The sequence below is a fragment of the Peromyscus maniculatus genome, chromosome 20 (genome assembly GCF_049852395.1).
Source record: "Peromyscus maniculatus bairdii isolate BWxNUB_F1_BW_parent chromosome 20, HU_Pman_BW_mat_3.1, whole genome shotgun sequence".
Lineage (NCBI taxonomy): Eukaryota > Metazoa > Chordata > Mammalia > Rodentia > Cricetidae > Peromyscus > Peromyscus maniculatus.
Window position 1 is genome coordinate 71,847,330 of NC_134871.1, and position 20,250 is coordinate 71,867,579.

The window sequence follows — 20,250 nt, forward strand, 5'->3', positions numbered from 1 at the left end:
AGAAAAAAAAAAACAAAAAGCAGACTCTGTACCACGGGCTGGTTTGAAACTTGCCATGCGTCCCTGCTGGCCTTGAACACGTAGCCATCCTCTAGCTTCAGCTTCCTCTCCCAGGCGCTGTGAATGCGGGCGTGTTCTACCGTACCCAGCTTAGAAAAGTAAGGGTTAAGGCTGGAGGTAAAGTACTTGTCTTCACTGAGAAGTCCGAGGCTCAGTCCCCAGCATCACAAAAACAAAAACAGAGGCAGTGGTGGTGAGACACACCACACGCCTTTAGTCCCAGCACTCTGGAGGCAGGGGCGGGCAGATCTCTGTGAGTCCAAGGCCAGCCTGGGCTACAGAACAAGTTCCAGGACAGCCAAGGCTATGTAGAGAGATACTGTCTTAAAGAAAAAACAAATAAATAAAAAAAAAAACAAACAAAACTCAGAAACCCAAAAACAAGGTGGATGCAAAGATCTGGAAATGTAAAAAGCCACTGGGTGAGCACAAAATCCTTAAGGAACAGTGGAACAGCTAGGTGGTGTGTCAAAGTATATCCAGTAGTTCACAGAGGCCAGTGACGGAGTCTTATTTTCTCCCCTGCTCATCATGCCACACTGGAAAACAGTGGCACTTTTTTTTCCCCCAGGGGGAGGAGCGTGCTGAGCATCAGTCTCAGGACTTAGGACATGCTGAGCATCTGCTCTACCACAGAGTTATGTCCCCAGCCCCTCAGCTCTTGTCTGATTTTTACAACTGGCCTGAAGAAGCGGGCAGCGAATAAAAGGTGTCTAGGATACATTATACACTTAAGCTCTTATAACTGAGACAGGGGGATGGCCTGTCAGACTCCTCACTTAGGGGAAATGTCCCTGCCTTCTCTCAAAACTTCTGCTGTGGCTAGGACCAAGGCTCCAGGGACAGGTGCGATCTGAAGGATTTCTTGTGTGAAGCTGAGCAGGTTACTTAACCTCTCTGAGATTCCTTTTCATCAACCAGAAATGTGCACCGCACATCCTTCAGAGAGCAGATAAGAACAACGGTCCATCCGGGCACAAGAGTAGGTTTCAGTTCACATTAGCTTAACCGTTACCACCTCGGCATGCAGCAGCTTCTTGGGGAGGACCAGTGTCTCCTCTGCAGCACCTGCTGGGCAACAAGAGATGACTGAAGGAAAGCGTTTGCGGTGAGGGTTTAGAGTACCTAAAAGGAGGTGGCAATTGGGGTGATAAGGAGGATCCCACAGGGCTGTAACGAGGAGATAATAGGCAAAAATCCACCTCCATGCAAAACTGTTTGCAAATCCAGTTCCTAGGGAACAAGCCATGCAAACCATGTCCTGCCTGCTGACCCTCGCCCCTGCTGGTGGTGGTGGTTCTGAAGGTGGGCAGCAGAGTGACAGTGATGGTCCTCATTTATTCAGCTCCTCCCAAGTGTCACAGTGTCATAGTCCTTGCATACATTACTTATAACCATAAAATAGCCAGGGAGGAAGGCAGCATTCCCATTTGCAGATAAGAACAGTAAAGTTCAAAATTCCTCCGGCCAAAGTAATACAGTCAGAGCCTAGGCCCACAACCAGGTTTCCAAAGGCTGAGTGTGCTTTTCTTCAGGGGTTCCACTTGAGACACTTGTCCAATTGTGCCCTTTGAAAGAAGAAATAGTCGGGGCTGGAGAGATGACTCAACAGTTAAGAGCACTGGCTGCTCATCCAGAGGACCCAGGTTCAATTCCCAGCACCCACATGGCAGCTCACAACTGTCAAGATCTGACATCCTTACACACATTCAGGCAAAAACACCAATGCACACAAAATAAATAAATTTTAAGAAAAGGAGAAGAAGAAGAAGAAGAAGAAGGAGAAGGAGAAGGAGAAGGAGAAGGAGAAGGAGAAAAGAAGGAAAAAGAAATAGTTACTAGGTAGTGGTGACATACACCTTTAATCTTTAATCCCAGACAGAGGCAAGGAGATCTCTGTGAGTTCGAGGCCAGCCTGGTCTACAGAGTGAGTTCCAGGGCAGACAGACAGTACTACACAGAGAAACCCTCTCTCAGGAAGAAAAAGAAGAAGGAGAAGCAGCAGCAATATTAGGGCTGGCAGGATGGCTCAGTAGGTAAAGATGCCCGCTGCCAAGCCTGATGACGGATCAGCAGGCTCCATATGGTAGAAAAGGAGAACTAATTCCGTAAGTCCCAGGGTACATGTGCCCTCTCATGCACACACATGCACACCTAGAAATAAATGTCAATAAAAAATAAAGTAAGAGGGGGAAATGCAATACTTGTCAATAATGCGAAAGAACCTCTCAGACCCGAGCCATACAGAGCCAGCCCAGTCATGCAGTCGCCGTCCGCTGGGCCTCTAAGCTCTTCTGCCCACCGAGGCTTCCAGCAGGCTGGAGGGAGCTCTGCCCGGCGCTCTGGAATGCTGCGTTCAACAGAAACCATGACTATCTTGCAAACTGCATACCTGTAGTGTTAGAAAACGCCTCGCTGAACTCCAGAACACGCGGGCTGAGTGGATCCAAAGGCTGACTTGGCCTTCTCTGCCGTGAGATAAAACAGGACAGACAGGGCCAGGAATACAGCCCAGTGGTAGGATTCTTCCTAACCTGAAGGTGGGTTTCATCCCTACCTGGGGAGATGGAGGGAAGAAAGGAGGAAGAGAGGGAGAAAGAAGGAGAGGGGAGTTTAGCTAAAGACAGACGTGACCTGCGACCTACTACCCTTTAACCCACCTATCTCCCAGATTCCCCGTCTCTAAGGGCCAAGATAACTCCAAATGCACACACAGTGACCCATTCATAGGTCTTAAAGAAAAATCTGTTGACTTAGACAGTGAGATTGGACTGGGTTAGGGCCAGCCTAAGCCAGTTTAGCCTCTGGGACTTGTTAGGCATGCTTCCATAGCAACACAAGTCACTGTGCAGTTTCTGCATTCCTGACAGAACTGTGACATCCAGTCCCCATCACCCACCCCCTCTCTTCCTCCTAGCCTCTCCTGGTTCCCCAGGTGACATCCAGGGGACACTCAGAGTTGCTAGTGACAGAAAAGCAGCTTGAGGAACCCATGAAGCATCGGGAAAGCCCCAACGGGGGGAGAAGGGAGGGGACTCTTTACTCCCAGACCAGTGTTCCCTCACTCAGAAGCCTCCGGCTGCACCTCCCCAGTTTCTTGGGCCTCTTCCTGGACCTGCGGGCACAAGGCACCTACTCCCCCCTCCCCCGTGGCTCCACCCTGTTCCTTTTGACTGACAGCTCCTCATGAAAACGCCACCGCTGCAGTTCTAGGGCCCAGGGACCCTACTCCCACCCTCCCACCTACCCGTTCCTCCAGCTTGGCCCTGCCCACAGCCGCCTCCACATGGGCTCCCTCTGGCCCTCCAGCCTGGAGCCTCCACTGTGCAGCCTAGGCTCCCACAGGACATCAAGAGGGCTGGACATGGGTCCAGGCACCCCATGGCCTAGGGTTCTCTTGGGGTAGTAATCCGTACAGAAAATGAGAAATAAGCAGAACATGCACCTTGGAGCTGAGGAATCTGAGCGTGGTGGTTAAAAACATAGCAAATACAGGGAACGCCAGATCTGGGCCCTGTTTCCTCTGCCCCAGGCACTCCTGCACATGGCAGCTTATAATCCATTAAAACCTCTCAGCCAAAACTAGAAGGACATACAAACAGCCTACTTTCCACGTGAGTCTGTGGAAGAGCTGGAAGAGCAGAAGCTGGGGACATTCCCTGAGGCCACAGAGCACACTGGACCTGGGCAGGACCACAGCTCTTTGGCTCCAGCTCCTCGGCCGGGCCCCCCTCTTCTCTGACCAGGTCACAGATTCTCCTGCAAGCACCCAGGCTCTGCCTCTGAGCAGCCAGTACCTCTGACAAGGCATGGCTTCCAGAGACTGGGCAGGTGGCCCCCGGAGCCTTAGCACAGGTGAGGTGGGAATACACACTCTGCCCTCTGCCCTCTGTCCCCCCAAATTCTGCAAATCCCCCACCCACCACCACACACTTCCAAAGAACACTAGGGTTTGTGATTAAAATCCACTTGTTATCAGGGTTATGACTCAAATTAAACAAAATTCCAGGCAGGAAGATGACTCAGCGGGTAGAGGCATCACCACCAAGCCCGAAGACCTGAGTTTGATCCCTGGGTCCTACACAGCGGAAGAAGAAAGCCCCCCGCCAAGTTGTCCTCTGACCTTTACGAGCACACCGTGACGTTGGTGTGTATACACACGTTAATTAGTTAATTAATTAGTTAAATTATAGTGCCAGGAGTGGTAGTACATGCCTTTAATCCCAGCAATAGGGAGGCATAGGCCAGCCTGGTCTATAGAGCTTGCCAGGCTAGCCAGGGCTACATAGTGAGACCCAGTTTACTTTCTCAGCGCACTGGTGTCCTGTGACCTCAGCAGAGGCCTTTCTCCGACTAAGCACGGAAAAGGAGCAAAAGGCTGGAATAAAGAAAGGTCTTCCTAACCGAGCTCTGTCAGAACTGAGAGGAGTGACCTGGAAGGGAAGGGAGAGTCTACTTAGGGTCAGGCCTGCCCAGAAGCCAAACACATGGTGGGTAGGACAAGCCCCTACAGGACAGGGCCTGGGGACCGAGAGAGATGACCTCCAGAGACTGAGAGGCTCATGGGGTTTCTGAGAACAGCTGTCAGACGTCTGAATTCCTGGGGAAGCCTGAGTAGGCCATCTCCCTATCCGCCGGTGGAATGCAGCTGGGTGGCCTGGATGCCGGGCTTTACCCAAGCAGGAGCCATACAGAACCATAAACCTTATCTCCCAGGCTCCTCGGAGGTTCCAGGAGCCCAGGCTGAGTCAGAGCCCAGGGCTGGGGCCTGAGGCACACCTGACTCACTGCCGGATGTGTGGTCATTCTGAAATGAAATGGGAGCAGAGGGGACCCGCCTCTCTGCACAGTGGGGTGAGGAGGTGGGCCAGGTGATTGATTCTCATGAAGGCTACGGGCCCAGAATCTTACCAGCCAGCCCTAAGCCAAAAATTCCCCTCCCAGGAAAGCTAGGCACAAACTGTCTCTCAATTATCCCTCTGTGCTAAGATCTAGAGTTGACACCCAGTTGTTAATGGGACCCAGTGGCTTCTCTATCTATAAGTTACAAAACCAGCTTAGGAGACAGGAGCAGGGCTGGGGGACAAAGGGACAGTCTACTGCCAGGTCCGTGGCCCCTGTCACGCCTCCACCCTAAGCAGACCTGGGGGGAAGGGGAGGGAGAAAAAAGAGGCTCTGTTCTCCGGTTCCTGGTGTCCCTGAGAAATTCCCCAGCCCCCTGCCAAGCTCTCCTCCCTCCTTGCAGGCCGGTGAGGCCCGCCAGTCAGGGATCCAGGCCCCCCTCTGCAGGTGGTATCGATGACATCACTGTCCTCTCCGGGAGCCACACTTTCCTCTGCCAGGTAAGGAAATGTTCCCGGCTCCTCCTCCCCCACGAGCTTGTCTTCTGCCAGTGCTCAGGCCGGCCAGTCTTCTACAAACACTGCTTTGATCCCGTCACGCCCCAGCCCTGAGCTTCCCATCACATTCTGAATAAAGGTCACATCTCTCTCGTCTGTCCGCTGAGGCTGAGTCCTGCCCACCTGGCGCTGGCTGCCCCTCGGAGCCCGCCTCCCGGGGCCCTGCCCTCCCTCATACTCTGCCTCCTGGCCGCCTGCACCTGCTGGTGAAGCCTGACCCTCCCTGCCAGCTCCACACACCCCATCCACTCAGCAAACATTTGCTGAATGAACACTACAGGGCAATCCCTCCTCCCGGTAGCCAGAGAGAAGCCACCCCTAGACACCCCCACATACACGGGCCTGTGGCACCCCTGGACCGGGTGTCACTTGCTGTGGGCATAACTGAGTTCTGCACACTGACTGCAAGCCCGATCCAAGTGTGGACTGTGGACTAAGGGGCGTCCACACTTTTTTTGTGTGTCCCATAGGATACTCGAGATGACCTTGAGAGTCCAATATGCTATCCTTATTTACGTGTGAGGAACCCAGGACTCTGAGAAGCAATCCATGTTGTGAATAGTGGTTAGTGCTCAAGGAGGGTTTGGCACTCTACGTCCATGGCTCTCACCTTCCTCAAAACCCTGCCACGTTCCCGTCAGCGAGTGAGTGTGTGAGCCAGCTCTACCCTGCTTTCCTCCCCGCCTTCTCGCCCTGACTCTGGATCCAAGAACGTGGAGGACAGGGAAGAAATGAGCAGTGGACTGTCCCTCTTGGGTCGCAGGGTAACAGCTGAGGCCTGGGTAGCCCGGCAGAAGCCTTCACCCCCACCTACTACCTGTTCTGACAGCCCCCAAGGGAGTCCCAGCTCTTCTCTCCTGCCCTTCCCAACTCTAGCAGGACACAGGTTGGGTGAGGGGGCAGCAGGCCAGACAGAAGAAGAAAAAAAAACAACCAAAAATGGTAAGGGGCCAAAGTGCAGTGACTCACCCTCCTTTGGCCTCCCCTGGGGGTTAGAGGCTGGACACCTGAAATTCCAGCCTGTCCCTGGGGAGACACTTAGGTGTCAGTTACATGGGACAGCGCAAGGACGACTGTTTATTCCAAACTAAAGGCTGCCATGGCAACCTAGGCCAGTGTCATTAGGTCTGGGAGCAAAGGTCCTGGACACAAGAGGTGGAGCCATATGTACCCAGCCCTAAAGCTCTGCTGCCAGCCTGCCACCTGTGTGCCCCTGGGGCCTGCTCTAACCCAGCACCCCCTTGTGGCCAAGTAGGAGGCAGCCCAGAGCTGAGGAGGGGACACCCATCTCACAGAAACAGGGTCCCACCCCTTCTCAACCCTTTAAGACCAGAGGCAGGCAGACACTAAGATAGGAGACGTTCCCCGCCTCTGTGCCAGAGAAAAGAAGGAATGAGGAACTGAGCTACCTGCGGAGAAGGGAGCCTGGTGGATAGCATCAAGGAAGGAAAGACAGCAAAGCCTTCAGAGCAAAAGAGATGGCCTTGGCTGGGAGGAGAGACCAGAACACTGCACGAGGTAGTAACACCCTCACTGCTTCCTGTCAGTCACTGAAGCATGAACTCTTGCCCAGCTGGGTCCCCAGTGGCCGCCACCATCTTTTTTTTTCTTAAGATTTTATTTTTTATTTTATCTTATATGTATGAGTGTTTGACCTGCCTGTATGTATGTGTAACATGTTGTATGATATTTTGTTTGTGTTCTGACAAATACAGCTTGCCTGGAGATCAGAGGGCAGAGCTAGCCACTAGTTAACCATAGAGGCCAGGCGGTGGTGGCACACACCTTAAATCCCAGTGCGAGGGAGGTGGAGACAGGAATATAAGGTGGGTGGAGGCAGCATCCCTGCCCTCCATTCGGTCTGAGGATTCGTAGAGGTAAGAAGTATCTGTAGAGGCTGCTGCTCTGCTTCTGTGATCTTTCAGCTTTTGTCAAGACTAATTAGGACCACGCTTCAGTAACAGGTGGGTGCCTGGTGCCTTGAAGTTCAGAAGAAGGTAACAGATCTCTTGGAGCCAGAATTGATGGTTTTGAGCCACTATGTGGGTACCAGGAACTGACCCTGGGTCCTCTGGAAGGATAGCCAGCACTTTTAACCACTGAGCCATCTCTCCAGCTCAACCATTATTATTATTATTATTATTATTATTTTTGGTTTTTCAAGACAGGGTTTCTCTGTGTAGCTTTGTGCCTCTCCTGGAACTCACTTGGTAGCCCAGACTGGCCTCGAACTCACAGAGATCTGCCTGCCTCTGCCTCCCGAGTGCTGGGATTAAAGGCATGCACCACCACCGCCCAGCTCAAACATTATTCTTAATAACACACTTTTTGGCAGGTCACGTGCCCTTTGAAACTCTGACATGTACCACTAACAGCTAGTGACTCAGGAACCGCTCCTACATACACACACACACACACACACACACACACACACACACACACACACATACACAGGCTAACAACTAGTGACTCAGGAACCCCTCCCCCATACCCCCCACAGCAGTTATTAGGATCTGCCTCCACCTCTTTTCTTCTGGATAACCTGTGTGTGGCAAACATTTCTGAACCCCCATGGGAGCTGCACAGCTGTGTCTCAGTTGTCAACTGGGTACCTCACCTCAAATCTGTGGGTGCTTTGCTAGGTGGTTTTCTCTACTTGACACAAACCCAAATATATCTGGGAAGAGAAAAATCTTTTTTTTTTTTTTTTTTTTTTTTTGGTTTTTCAAGACAGCGTTTCTCTATGTAGCTTTGAAGCCTTTCCTGGATCTCGCTCTGTAGCCCAGGCTGGCCTCGAACTCACAAAGATCCGCCTGGCTCTGCCTCCCGAGTGCTGGGATTAAAGGCGTGCGCCACCACTGCCCAGCGAGAAAATTTTCATTGAGAAAATGCCTCCTCCATAAGATTGGCCCCTAGGCAAGTCTGTGGGGCATTTTCATGATTAATAATTGATATGGCAGGGCCCTGACCCACCTTGGGCAGTGCCATCCCAAGGCAGGTGGTCCTAATCATACAGGAGAGAAGGCTGAGCAAGCCACGAGGAGCAAGCCAGTAAGGACCATTCCTCCGTGACCGCAGCTCCAGTTCCTGCTCTGAATCCTTCGATGATGAACTGTGACATGGAAGTGTAAGATAAAATAAATCCTTTCCTCCTCAACTTGCTTTTGGTCATGGCGTCTTATCACAGCAACAGAAACCCTAACTTACAGGTTCCAAACTGAAATCACTACGTAACACCACTGTCTAAGCCTTACCACCTCCCGCGAGCCTTGCCTGGCAGACAGCATCACCTGCCTCCAAAGCCTGCCTGGCACTGCCTGAAGCTCAGACACAAGGACATGCTTCACTGAACTAACGAGTTGAGGTTAAGCAATGTGACCCCCGTAGAGTGCTGTGCCTCGTCCCCCTTACACGCTCAACATGCACTACTGTCGTTTTAAGAGGTGTGTATCCTTCTTTAAGAGGTAGTGGAAGTGGAGGCAGGAAGGTTAGAAGTTCAAGGTCATCCTCAGCTACACAGCAAATCCAAAGCCAGCCTGGGATACCTGAGGCCTTATCTCCAAAACCAAAGCAACAACAAAAATTAAGACCATCTCATTAAAACACACTGTTAAGAGAAGAAAAGGTCTGGGCCGGCAAGATGGCTCAGTCGGTAACGGCGCTTGCCGCCAAGGCTGGCGACTTGAGTTTGATCCCCGATGATCCCCCAGATGAAAGGGAACAGCTGATTCTTGAAAGCTGCCCTCTGACCTCCACAGGTTCTCTGCAGAATGCGCCTATTGCACACACAGGCAGACACTTATATAAAGTAACCGATATAATAAACATTTGAAGGAAGCAGCCAGGCACAGTGTCACACACCTGCAGTCCCATCAGGAGGCACAGGCAGGAGCAGTTCCAGACCAGTCAGGGCTACACAGGAGAACTTGTCTTGAAAAAAAACAAACGAACAAATAAAAGTATAAAAAGACACTACTGAGTGGTAGAAAAAACATTGTAAATCATATATCATGAAGAATTTGAATATATGCATATGAGTTAATATATACACATATAACATATTTTGTATATACATATAACACACAATAATTTAAATTTTTCATATTTTTAAGTCCATAATTTCCTATGATGGGCAAAAAATTTGAGTGGTGAAGTCAAGGAAGAGACATTTTTTTAAAAATATTTTTTAAGATGTATTTATTATGTATGCAGTGTTCTGCCTGCATGTATCCCCTGCAGGCCATACAAGGACACCAGATCTCATTACAGATGGTTGTGAGCCACCATGTAGTTGCTGGGAATTGAACTCAGGACCTCTGGAAGAGCAGCCAGTGTTCTTAACACCTGAGCCATCTCTCCATCTCCAGAAGAGACATTTTTGAGGCATGGTGGTTCAAGTCTATAATTCTAGCACTTGAGAGGCTGAGGCAGGAGAATTGCCTCGAGTTTGAGACTAGCGGGGTTGTATAGTAAGTCCCACACCCGTTTTTACTGTGGATCAGAACTGTTTCATAAACAAATAAAAAAATTTTTAAAAAAGAAGAGAATAAGGAGGAAGCAGAGATATAGATCACAAACCAGCACATGAGAAACGCTGAAGCCAAGCCTGCTGGGGTGCACACTTGTAACCTGAAACAGGCCAGCTTGAGCTACACAACAGTGTCCCTTCTACGACTGTCAGTCATCCTGTTCTGACCCCGGCGTCCTCTGACAATCCACCCTCGACGCACACACACTTCCCTCCAACTTTCCACAATAGCGCTGCTTTTTTGCTGTTGTTTTGACTTAGGTCTTTATTTTTCTAATGATTTATTCGTTTATATTTTTTATGTGCATTGGTGTTTTGCCTGCATGTGTATCTGTGTGAAAGTGTCAGGTCCCCTGGAGCTGCCATGTGAGTGCTGGGACTTGAACCTGGGTCCTCTGGAATAGCATCACTGTTTTCAACTACTGGGCCATCTCTCCAGCCCCTAGACTTGGGTTTTTTGGAAACAGAGTCTCTAGTAGTCTAGGTTAGTCTCAAACTTGCTTTGGAGCTGAGGCTGGCCTTGAACTCATAATCTTCCTAGTTTTTTGTTGTTTGTTAATTGTTGTTGTTTGTTTTTGTTTTCGTTTTTTATTTTTTGAGTCAAAGTCTCTCTGTGTAGCCCTGGCTGTCCTGGATCTCACTCTGTAGGCCAGGCTGGCCTTGAACTCACAGAGATGCACCTGCCTCTGCCTCCTGAGTGCTGAGATCAGAGACAAGCACCACTACACCTGGCTCCTTCCCTTGGTGTTTACACAGCTGGTGTCAGCTGTCACGTCCAGTCCACCCCAGGCGTCCGGCTCTCACTCCCTACCCAGCTTTCCACTGAGACCCTCTAGGTGACTGTCATTTACGCCCCTCTCGCTGCCCGTTAGAGGAGCGGCAGAAGCTTGGCAGGTTACCTCACCCAGCCCGGACACGGACAGGATTGACAGATTGATAGCTCTTTCTCGATCCATCACCTGCCACGTTCCTCAAGCCCTTAGTGGGACCAGCGGTTCCTGCTACCAACTTCCGTTACCTCTAGACTCACCCAGAACAGCGACAAGCTCCAGTGTGCTGACTTCTGTAATGGCCAAGCTGCCCTGCCGCACACTGCCGCACTTGCCGGGAAACCTTCCACTTACCTCCACCTCCAGGGCAACCGATGCTGACCTGTTTCCTTCCCAATGAGCTGGCGCTTTGTTCTGTTGAGGGTCTAGGGCCTTGTGCGTGTTAGGCAAGCGCTGCCCCAGAGTCCCATCTCCAATCCCTTTGTATCCTTCTTTTATTAAGACTTTATCTTGGTAGGGTTTCACTATGTAGGCCAGGCTGGTCTGGAACTCACAGAAATCCTCCTGTCTCTGCCTTTAGTGTGCTGGGATTAAAGGTGTGCACCACTAGGCCAGCATTTAATCTTTTTTTTGAGACAGGATTTCTTTGTGTAACAGCCCTGGCTGTCCTGGAATTCTATCTGTAGACCAGGCTGGCCTTGAACTCACAGAGTTCTGCCTGCCTCTGCCTCCTGAGTGCTGGGATTAAAGGCATGCACCACCATTGCCAGCTTCATTTTTATATTTATATTATATATTATATGTGTATTTGTGAGTGCACACACGTGTGGAGGTCAGAAGATGATTTGCAGAGTTTGTTAATGTCTTCTGCTACGTAAGTTCCGGGGCTTGAACTCAGGTCTTTCCATCTTGAACAAGCACCTCTACAGACTGAGCCAACTCACTGGCCTGTCTCTGTCACTTCTATTCTTTTCCTTTGCATCACACGCAGGCTCTGCCCAAACCTTCTCAGCCATCGTCTCCAGAGAGGACTATGCATGGTGCTGTGCAGGGCTCTAGAGCCCCCAACCAAGGACACAGGGGAGACACTGCCTCTTCCCAGTTTGCGTGGAGGTCAGTCACACCGGCTGCTACGTCATGCTCTCCTAAGCTCCAGCCCTGGTTTTCTAGGTACTTATAAGGCAATCTCTCCAGGCATGCCTGTACCTCTGCCAAATCTAGAGGCAGGAGGAGAAAGGGTATCAGTCACGACGACGATGGACTACACAGTTTTAAGAACAGATTCTTGGCCTCCCCTACCGGTCCATTTCATCCTCTTTTCTACAGACTCAATCTTAGTACCACATTGCTACCACTGGAGACCAAAGCTAATACAGTTTGCTTAAGATTATGTCATCTGCCAGGTGTGATGGAGCATGTCTTTAATCCCAGCACTCGGGAGGCAGAGCCAGGCAGATCTATGTGAGTTTGAGGCCAGCCTGGTCTACAGAGTGAGTTCCAGGACAAGTTCACTGGAGTCAGTAAGGGAAGCGAAGAAGAGAATATGAGATGTGGCAAAGCTACCCTAATGAAGGAGGCTGGAGTGGAGAGCAGGGGCCATGGGAGTTCCTGGGATGTCTTCTCTCAGCTTCGGCACCCGGAAAGCCCAGGCAGGCATACAGATGCTCCTGAGCAGGAGGGTAGAGTTTTCCTCTTCCATTAACCCTAGGAAAGACCCCTCTGATGCAAACAACTGAGGTAATAATACTCAAAGTATCAGTGCATCCCCACCCTCCTCCTCCCGGGGAGCATGCCCAAATGGAGCCCTCGGGACACCACGCATCTCTACCCTGCACAAGCCGCCCTAGGATTTCAAACAGGAGGATAGTTCCAGAGAGTGCCGAGGGTCCTCCTTCAGTGTCCCCTGCACCCCTCCACCCCTGCACCATCCACCTGAAGATGCACATTTTGCCCACCCCGCCCCCAGGCTCTCTTCAGCTCATCTGTACTTCCTGACCCTCTAGAATCCTACTTCATGTTATAGACAAGCCATCCTGGTAGCCTAAGCTGGCTTCAAATTCCCAGTGTATTATGATCCTCCTGCACCCATCACTCAGGGCTTCCTGACAGCTGGTCAAGCATTGTACCACCTCAGCTACACCCAGAGGGGGACTCAAACAGCCTAGACTAGCCTGAAATTCCAAATCCCCTCGCCTTCACATCTTACAGGTGCGTGCCACCATGGCCAGCTCACCCTTTTCAGTAACCGGTTAAACCTGCGCCATGTACTAAGCTCCCCCTGAAAGTCCATTCTACACCAAACTCACTTTACCCAGAGTTCCACCTCATTGCTCCAGGTCTCGGACCCCCCCTTCTCCCCCCCACCAAGGGAACCTGAATCTCCTTGTTCCTCTGACACTCTCACCCCAACCACGAAGTTCCGGTTTTATCCAACACTTGAATCACTTAGTCCTTCAAGGAGAGGCTCGGGTTGGGTGTGGCGTCACCTGTAATCCCAGCACTCTGGAGAATCATACATTTGGGGCCAGCCTGGGCTACAGTCTAAAACTGTCTCAAAAAGGATAAATAATCATAGCGGGCACTCCTTTCATCCCAGCACTCTGGGAGGCGTGAGACTGATCCCTGAGTTCCAGGCCAACCTGGACCACACAGCGCGTTCCAAGAAAGATGATGGAACCAGCCTTGGACTCCACGTAGAGACCCCCACCACACAGATCTGGAAAGACATTCTGAATACCCTCACACCCCCCATGCCCCCATCCTCCACCCCAGCTCCTCGGGGCTGGGGGGCGGGGGGGGGTGGAATAGCCAGACTGATAACAATCTCTGGGCCAACTGACTCCAGACCCTCCCAGTCCTCTTTAATCCTCTAATCTCCCACTATCCAGTCTGCACAGAGTATGGCTCTAGCCCTTAGTAGAGCGAGCCTGAGAATGCGGGCCGGCCCCGGCCCACCCCACAGTCACCACCGAGCTTTCTCCTAGTTAAACCTGAAGTTCAGGTCCCTCCCCTTCTGCGGGACCAGGGAATGCAGGGCCTGGGGGAGGGAACCATTTCCTCCCCCTTACCCCTCACCCCTCCGCCCAACCTCCTCCTTTCTCCTCTTTGTTCTCGGCGCTTCTCGGCTGACCGCTCGCGCCCCTCCCTCTCCCCAGCCTGGCTTCCCAGCTACTCCCTTCCCTTCGCTACCTTGCCCCCACCCACAGCCCAGAGGCCCAGCCCTGGGAGTCCTGGGGCGAAACTCTTCCCCCACACCCCTCTCCCCAGCGCGCCTACTGTCTGGCTGAGTTTTAAGGCCGGATCGCAGAGGAATCCGGAAGTGCGGGGAGGGGGCAAGCTGGCACTGGACTCCTGAGGTCGGTATTTGCCCTGGTGCTGCAAGAGGTCAGGAATGCGACCATCTGCGTTAGCTAAGCGAGATAAGGAGACGTTGCAGCTCTCCAGTCCTGATTGCAAACCTCCCCGCCACAGAGGGGCCTGCGCGTCACGGGTGGGGCAAGATCAGAGCAGGATCTACCCAGGGGCTTAGGGAAGAATTCTAGGGTCACTGAAAGAAAAGTCCCACAGTGGTCCTACGTGACTCGTGACGTGAGGATTCCCTAGTAAGAGTCCCGCCCTCTGCCCTCCTGAGCGAGGCCTTACTCTGCAATAAGTAACTCCTCTATTTGTTCAGGAATGAGCGTTGTGTGGTTACCATTCCCATGCGTTGCCTATCAGAAGATTAGACAAGCAGTTCTTTTTTCTTCTTTTCCTCTCCATAGAAGCAGGGGGAAAAAACAAAAAACTGAAGTTCAGTTAAGTAACTTTCTGAGATCACTCAACCAGCAAAGTACCCAAGTTGGTTAAGTTAAAGCTTTTAAAAAAAAAAAAATGTTGTCCACGGAACATTTCTTCGGTACACTTCATTGTATGGTCCCATAAATTAGGGTAATTGTGGAACTCAGTAGGAGAACTTGTAAAATTGAAAGCCCCTTTTACGGGCTGGAATCTCCAGCCGCCAAGAAGCCTTCATGCAAAGGCAGCGAGCATTCGTTTGTTTGTTAGTTTGCATCCCCTTTGCCTGGCGGCCTCTGGCCACACCCAGCCCTCCCAGCCAGCTCCCAAATGGGTCTCCAGGTTTTTCCTACCCCCGCCCCCCAAGGAGACAGGCTTAGAACAATCCATTCACACCCTGCATCCGCCTGATCTGCTGACCTGGGCTCTTCCTCGGGCCCCTTTCTCTCCCTGTTTTACTTTTCTGTCTGCCCACACAGAGTCAGTTCAGCGGGTCGCTCCGCTCGATAAGGATCAATAGGTCCACTCCAGAGCAAAGAGCATGGCCACATGTGTAACAAACGCCAGGTCCTGCCGGAAAAACGGGCTCCGGGTGCTGCCTGACTTGAACCTCAGGGTTTCTCGTCTTCATTCAGCAGGAGTGGTCATGCAGCTGGTGGGGTGTGGCTCACGTTTGGGGGTTTCTCCAGGGAACCAGCTGGGAAGCTCAGAGCATTATGAAGACTGATCAGGAAGGAAGGAAGGCCCAAGGAGGAGGGGGAGGGGGGGCGGTGCCAGGAGTGGGGAGAATAGAGGGGCAGGCAACCTGGTTCAAACCCAGGCGGGTGATTCTAAGTATCCTGGTCTGTCCTCTCAGACCCCAACCTATCCAGACACAGTATAAGTCTGGAGGAGGGGCAGTGGTCTTTTCCTCCACCGTTGCCATGGCTACCAGAAAAGGCCTGCCACACAGTAGGTGTCCAGCAAATACTGGTTAAATTGAAAATGCTCTTGAGCTGGCAGTGTACTCAGCTAGTAGAGCACTTATGTCCAACAGGAGGCCTTGGGTTTGATCCTCTGCACCCCATACACTGGGTGTGAGATCTCACGGCTGTGATCCCAGCACTTGAAAGGCAGGGAGAGGAGGATCAGGAGCTGAAGGCCGTCCTTGGCCATCTCTGGCTACATAGAAGGTTCAAGACCAGCCTGAGCTACAGTCTCCAAAAAAGAGGGGTGGGGAAGCAGGAAGAAATAAGAGTAAATAAAGCGGTGTCCAGACACAGGTGGGCTGCTGCACTCACAGAAGTCCAGAGACAGCCCAGGGACTGAGTGAGGAAATGTGAGAATATCTATTTCCATAGTTGAGGACATGTATTTCCATAGTTCCCTATGTGGGTTTGGGAACATGGGACCACAGTGTGAAAACCAAGAGATCTGCTCTCAGATCTTTTTCTTTTCCTATGTATTTATTTATTACTTGTGTGCACTGGTGTTTTGCCTGCAAGTATGTCTTCTGTAGGAGGGTGTCAGGTACCCTGAAAACTGGAGTTACAGGCAGTTGTGAGCCGCCCTGTGGAAGCTGGGTATTGCACCAGGGTCCTCTTAGAAGAACCACCAGTGTTCTTAACCACTGAACCATCTCTCCAGCCCCCCTCTCTCTCTTCCTCTTCTTGAGCTCCCAGCTTTTCTTCCCCAGGATTCCTGGGGCTCCAAGACTGTTCCCCGACTTAAGCTAAGGACACTACAAAAATCTTCGCCCTAGAGGACACCTCTTCTATCTGTGGGAAAGGTGTTAAGAACTTCGTTTCCTGCCCTAAAAGCAAGGGCTCACACCACCTGCCATCCCTGGTGCCTCTGATTAGGCGGCACCCCCTTCCTGAAGCGGTGAGGGTGGCTGAGAGGGTGTGCGGAGGCCAAGAAGGGCTGCGACCAGGTAGGTAGGTCACGGGAGTCGCGCTCTTGGCGCCCGCGGCTCGGGTGGCGGGGCGGAGCCTCCAGGAGAGGTCCCCACCTCCTCCCTCAGCGATAGATATAACAGGTCGAGGGCCGCCACCCTCCACGGCCGTCCGAACTCCTGTCTCGGTCTCTCGCTTCGCTCTCCCCTCCAGACAACATGAGCTTCACCACCCGCTCCACCACCTTTTCCACCAACTACCGGTCCCAGGGCTCTGTGCGGACGCCCAGCCAGCGGGTCCGTCCTGCCAGCAGCGCGGCCAGCGTCTATGCAGGTGCTGGGGGCTCCGGTTCCCGGATCTCCGTGTCCCGCGCCTCAAGCGTCTGGGGTGGCTCCATGGGGTCTGCAGGCCTGGTTGGAATGGGTGGCATCCAGACCGAGAAGGAGACCATGCAAGAGCTGAACGACCGCCTGGCCAGCTACCTGGACAGGGTGAAGAGCCTGGAGACCGAGAATAGAAGACTGGAGAGCAAAATCCGGGAACATCTGGAGAAGAAGGGGTCCCAGGGCGTCAGAGACTGGGGCCACTATTTCAAGATCATCGAGGACCTGAGGGCTCAGGTAAAGGAGCAAGGAGGGAGGGACCCTCGCTCCCAGCCATTCCGGTCATCCCGCCCACCCCCCACCCCCCAAACTTGAATAGGGTGTGGGTGGTTGACTCGTTCCGCTTTCCACATCCATCCGTTTCCTCCCCTCTATGGGACGCAGTTAGGAATACTTTGGATTCTCACTCACAGCCTAGGAATTCCAAGGGTGGTGGCTACACACGGGAGTTGGCTTTCCCCAAGGGCTGTAGTGGGAAGGGAACCGGATTGAGAGCCGCTCCAAAAAGGGCCATAAAGTGGACCCAGACACGGCTTTTTCGGTGGGGACAGTTACAGGGTTAAGCGGATGTAGCTAAGGCTGAGTCATCTGGAAGTAAACAGGAGCCTACCTGTGGGAGGGGCCAGTCAAGGGAGTGGGGGGCCCAGAACAGGGAGTTAGCAGGTGCAGCGGGAGAGGATGGGGGAGAGAGCTTGTCAGAAGCAGCTCATTTGTAGGCAGGCCGGATAGGGCAGGCCCAGGCAGAGGGGCAAGGTGCCAGGATCTAAGAGTCCAGGAAGGGGCACAGGTGGAACGGCAAGATGGGAGCGCTAGCCTCTGGCAGTTCCGGGACGAGGAGGGATTCACTGAAACAGATGCGTCCTTCACACACGCACGTTTGTCCTGGCCTCTCACGGCCACCCTCTGCTTTAATCCACCCAGATCTTTGCAAATTCTGTGGACAATGCCCGCATCGTCCTGCAGATCGACAATGCTCGTCTTGCTGCTGATGACTTCAGAGTCAAGTAAGTCTGGGGCTGCGGCTAGAGCTAAGAACGGTCTGCTCCAGGGGCCGCCTTAGGATAGGGTTTCCTCGTTCAGGGTAGGGTGCATTGAGTGGCCATTTCACTGTTCATCCCTGTGGCCGCCGGGTTTCAGCACACTGCTCCTCACAGCCAAGAACAGTGCTGAAGGGATGGTGCCTGGCTCAGGTGACTGTTGGTGATGGGGCAAGGCTAGGCTAGGGATGTGGCACTGGTTGAGAAGCTTCTGGATGAGATGGGGCGCGCTGATCACCTCCACTCCCCCAGGTATGAGACAGAACTGGCCATGCGCCAGTCTGTGGAGAACGACATCCATGGCCTCCGCAAGGTAGTGGATGACACCAACATCACCAGGCTGCAGCTGGAGACAGAAATTGAAGCCCTCAAGGAGGAACTGCTGTTCATGAAGAAGAATCACGAGGAGGTGAGGCCTGGCCTGGGAGCCGAGACTAGATGGGCCAGGCTGCCCCCAAAAGCAGCCTTGCGTGGAAATTTGGAACCACCAGCCTGGGTTGTTAGCCTGTTTTGATTAAGCGCAAACCCAGTGGGTCACCTGTGTTCTATGGCTCACCCCAAGTTAGCCCTTGTATCTTGACCTCATAAGAGTATAAGGCCTGGCTTGCAGCCCTACTACCACTTGGAAAGTTGAGGCAGGAGGATTGAGTTCAATGCCAGCCTGTCTCCCTGAGTGAGAGGAGATGGAGACAAAAGGAGGGATTGACAGTCTTGGGAGCCGGGGCTGATGGTGGAGCTGGTAGCGCTCCTGGAGGAAGTTTAAGGTAAAGTCTGTGGAGGGGGAGTAAAACGAAGAGCAGAAATCACCTGTGAGTGGCAGGTTCAGTGGGAATTCCTGCCCATCTGGAGCAGAAGCCCAGACCAAGCCTTGCCAAGTGCAAGTCCAGGGCTTCCTCTGCTCTCTTCTCCCGTTACGCTTATCAATGCCTTCTAGAAAAGACCGTCAGTGATGAATGGCTGGGTTGGAACTCTGACCTTACATGCCCCCTCTTAGACGCCCCCACCCTTGTTTCTGCCTTCTTCAGGAAGTCAAAGGACTGGAAGCCCAGATTGCCAGTTCCGGATTGACCGTGGAGGTGGATGCCCCCAAATCTCAGGACCTCAGCAAGATCATGGCGGACATCCGGGCCCAGTATGAGGAGCTGGCTCAGAAGAACCGTGAGGAGCTGGACAAGTACTGGTCCCAGCAGGTACTCAAGAGGAAAGGCTGGTTGCCAGGGTGGGAGGGGGAGGCTGCGGAGGAAGGCGGGTCTTGACTGACCCTCCCCACCCTGCAGATTGAGGAGAGCACCACGGTAGTCACCACCCAGTCTGCTGAAATCAGAGATGCCGAGACCACACTCACGGACCTGAGGCGCACCTTCCAGGCCCTGGAGATTGACCTGGAAGCCATGAAAAATCAGGTGAGAGTCCCCCAGTCACCTGCTGCAGTTCCTCTGGACCCAGACCTCTGACACGTGGCCTCAGCCCCGACAGTCTTGTCTCTGGTCCTCCTCTCACATAATCAAGAGATCCCTAAGCTGATTCACTTCTCTTTGTATTTCCCATTACACCCACACTGGAACCTAGTATTTGATAGACAAGTGGTCCTCAACACCCTGTCAAAGAATGAAGGGCTGAGCAGGCTAGGACTTGGGACTTGGGGCTCACCCTCCCGTCTTTTTCTGTGCCCTGCAGAAGATCAGCTTGGAGAACAGCCTTAGGGATGTGGAGGCCCGATACAGCATGCAGATGGAGCAGCTCAATGCGGTCCTTCTGCACCTGGAGTCAGAGCTGGCCCAAACCCGGGCAGAGGGGCAGCGCCAGACCCAGGAGTATGAAGCCCTGCTGAACATCAAGGTCAAGCTTGAGGCTGAGATTGCCACCTACCGCCGCTTGCTGGAAGATGGGGAAGACTTCAGGTGAGTGGTATCCTCCCAACCACGCAAGTGAGGGTCTTTTCTCCACTTCGGGAACAGATGTTTGTTGGTGACCCCTGAGCAGTGGCTTCAGAACAGTGAGTCACAGGTTCTACCCCATGAGAAAAGAATGGCTTAAGTATTGTCCCGAGCTGCACTTGGGATAAAAGTTCAGCCTTGAGTTTCCCTTTTCTGGAAGAAATGGCTGGGGAAAGTTTGGAGGTCAAGACAAGAGTCAGGGAAAACTTGTTCTGAATTCCCGCTCTCTATTCTGGGGCTGTTTATAACTAAGGCTCGGTCATCTGTTACAGTCTCAACGATGCCCTGGACTCCAGTAACTCCTTGCAGACTGTCCAGAGGACAACCACCCGAAAGGTCGTGGATGGCAAAGTGGTGTCCGAGACCAACGACACCAGAGTTCTGAGGCACTGAGGCTGACAAGGAGGCGACCCCTGGGGACTAAGGGACCAATAAAAGTTGAGACATCTCTGGACATCACTTGGTGTCTTCCTTGGCTTGTGCACATG

The 20,250-nt window shown here is 52.5% G+C and overlaps 1 protein-coding gene and 1 long non-coding RNA gene across 2 annotated transcripts in view; one reads left to right on the top strand and one right to left on the bottom strand.

The window, feature by feature from the left end:
* The window catches only part of LOC121824300 (uncharacterized), a 7,335-nt gene extending 725 nt beyond the window's left edge, over nucleotides 1-6,610 (bottom strand). Inside the window, exons 1-3 of the long non-coding RNA XR_013046594.1 lie at nucleotides 6,429-6,610; nucleotides 2,453-2,617; nucleotides 1-1,128 (exon numbers count right to left, since the gene is read on the bottom strand). The exon at nucleotides 1-1,128 is cut by the window's left edge and continues 725 nt beyond it. This is a non-coding gene — a long non-coding RNA (uncharacterized LOC121824300). The remainder of the gene's footprint in view (nucleotides 1,129-2,452; nucleotides 2,618-6,428) is intronic.
* Nucleotides 6,611-16,543: 9,933 nt separating this feature from the next.
* On the top strand, nucleotides 16,544-20,216 carry Krt18 (keratin 18). Its single transcript, XM_006981866.4, has 7 exons — nucleotides 16,544-17,025; nucleotides 17,710-17,792; nucleotides 18,078-18,234; nucleotides 18,851-19,015; nucleotides 19,103-19,228; nucleotides 19,503-19,726; nucleotides 20,035-20,216. The coding sequence occupies exons 1-7, from the start codon at nucleotides 16,624-16,626 to the stop codon at nucleotides 20,153-20,155; spliced, it is 1,278 nt and encodes a 425-aa protein (XP_006981928.1). The 5' UTR covers nucleotides 16,544-16,623; the 3' UTR covers nucleotides 20,156-20,216.
* The last annotated feature ends 34 nt before the right edge of the window (nucleotides 20,217-20,250 follow it).

Excerpts from the sequence above, each read along its gene's own strand:
- Krt18 (XM_006981866.4), top strand. The coding sequence starts at position 16,624 with ATGAGCTTCACCACCCGCTCCACCACCTTTTCCACCAACTACCGGTCC. Across the intron at positions 17,026-17,709 it reads TCGAGGACCTGAGGGCTCAG|ATCTTTGCAAATTCTGTGGA; the intron begins GTAAAGGAGCAA and ends TAATCCACCCAG. Across the intron at positions 17,793-18,077 it reads GCTGATGACTTCAGAGTCAA|GTATGAGACAGAACTGGCCA; the intron begins GTAAGTCTGGGG and ends CCACTCCCCCAG.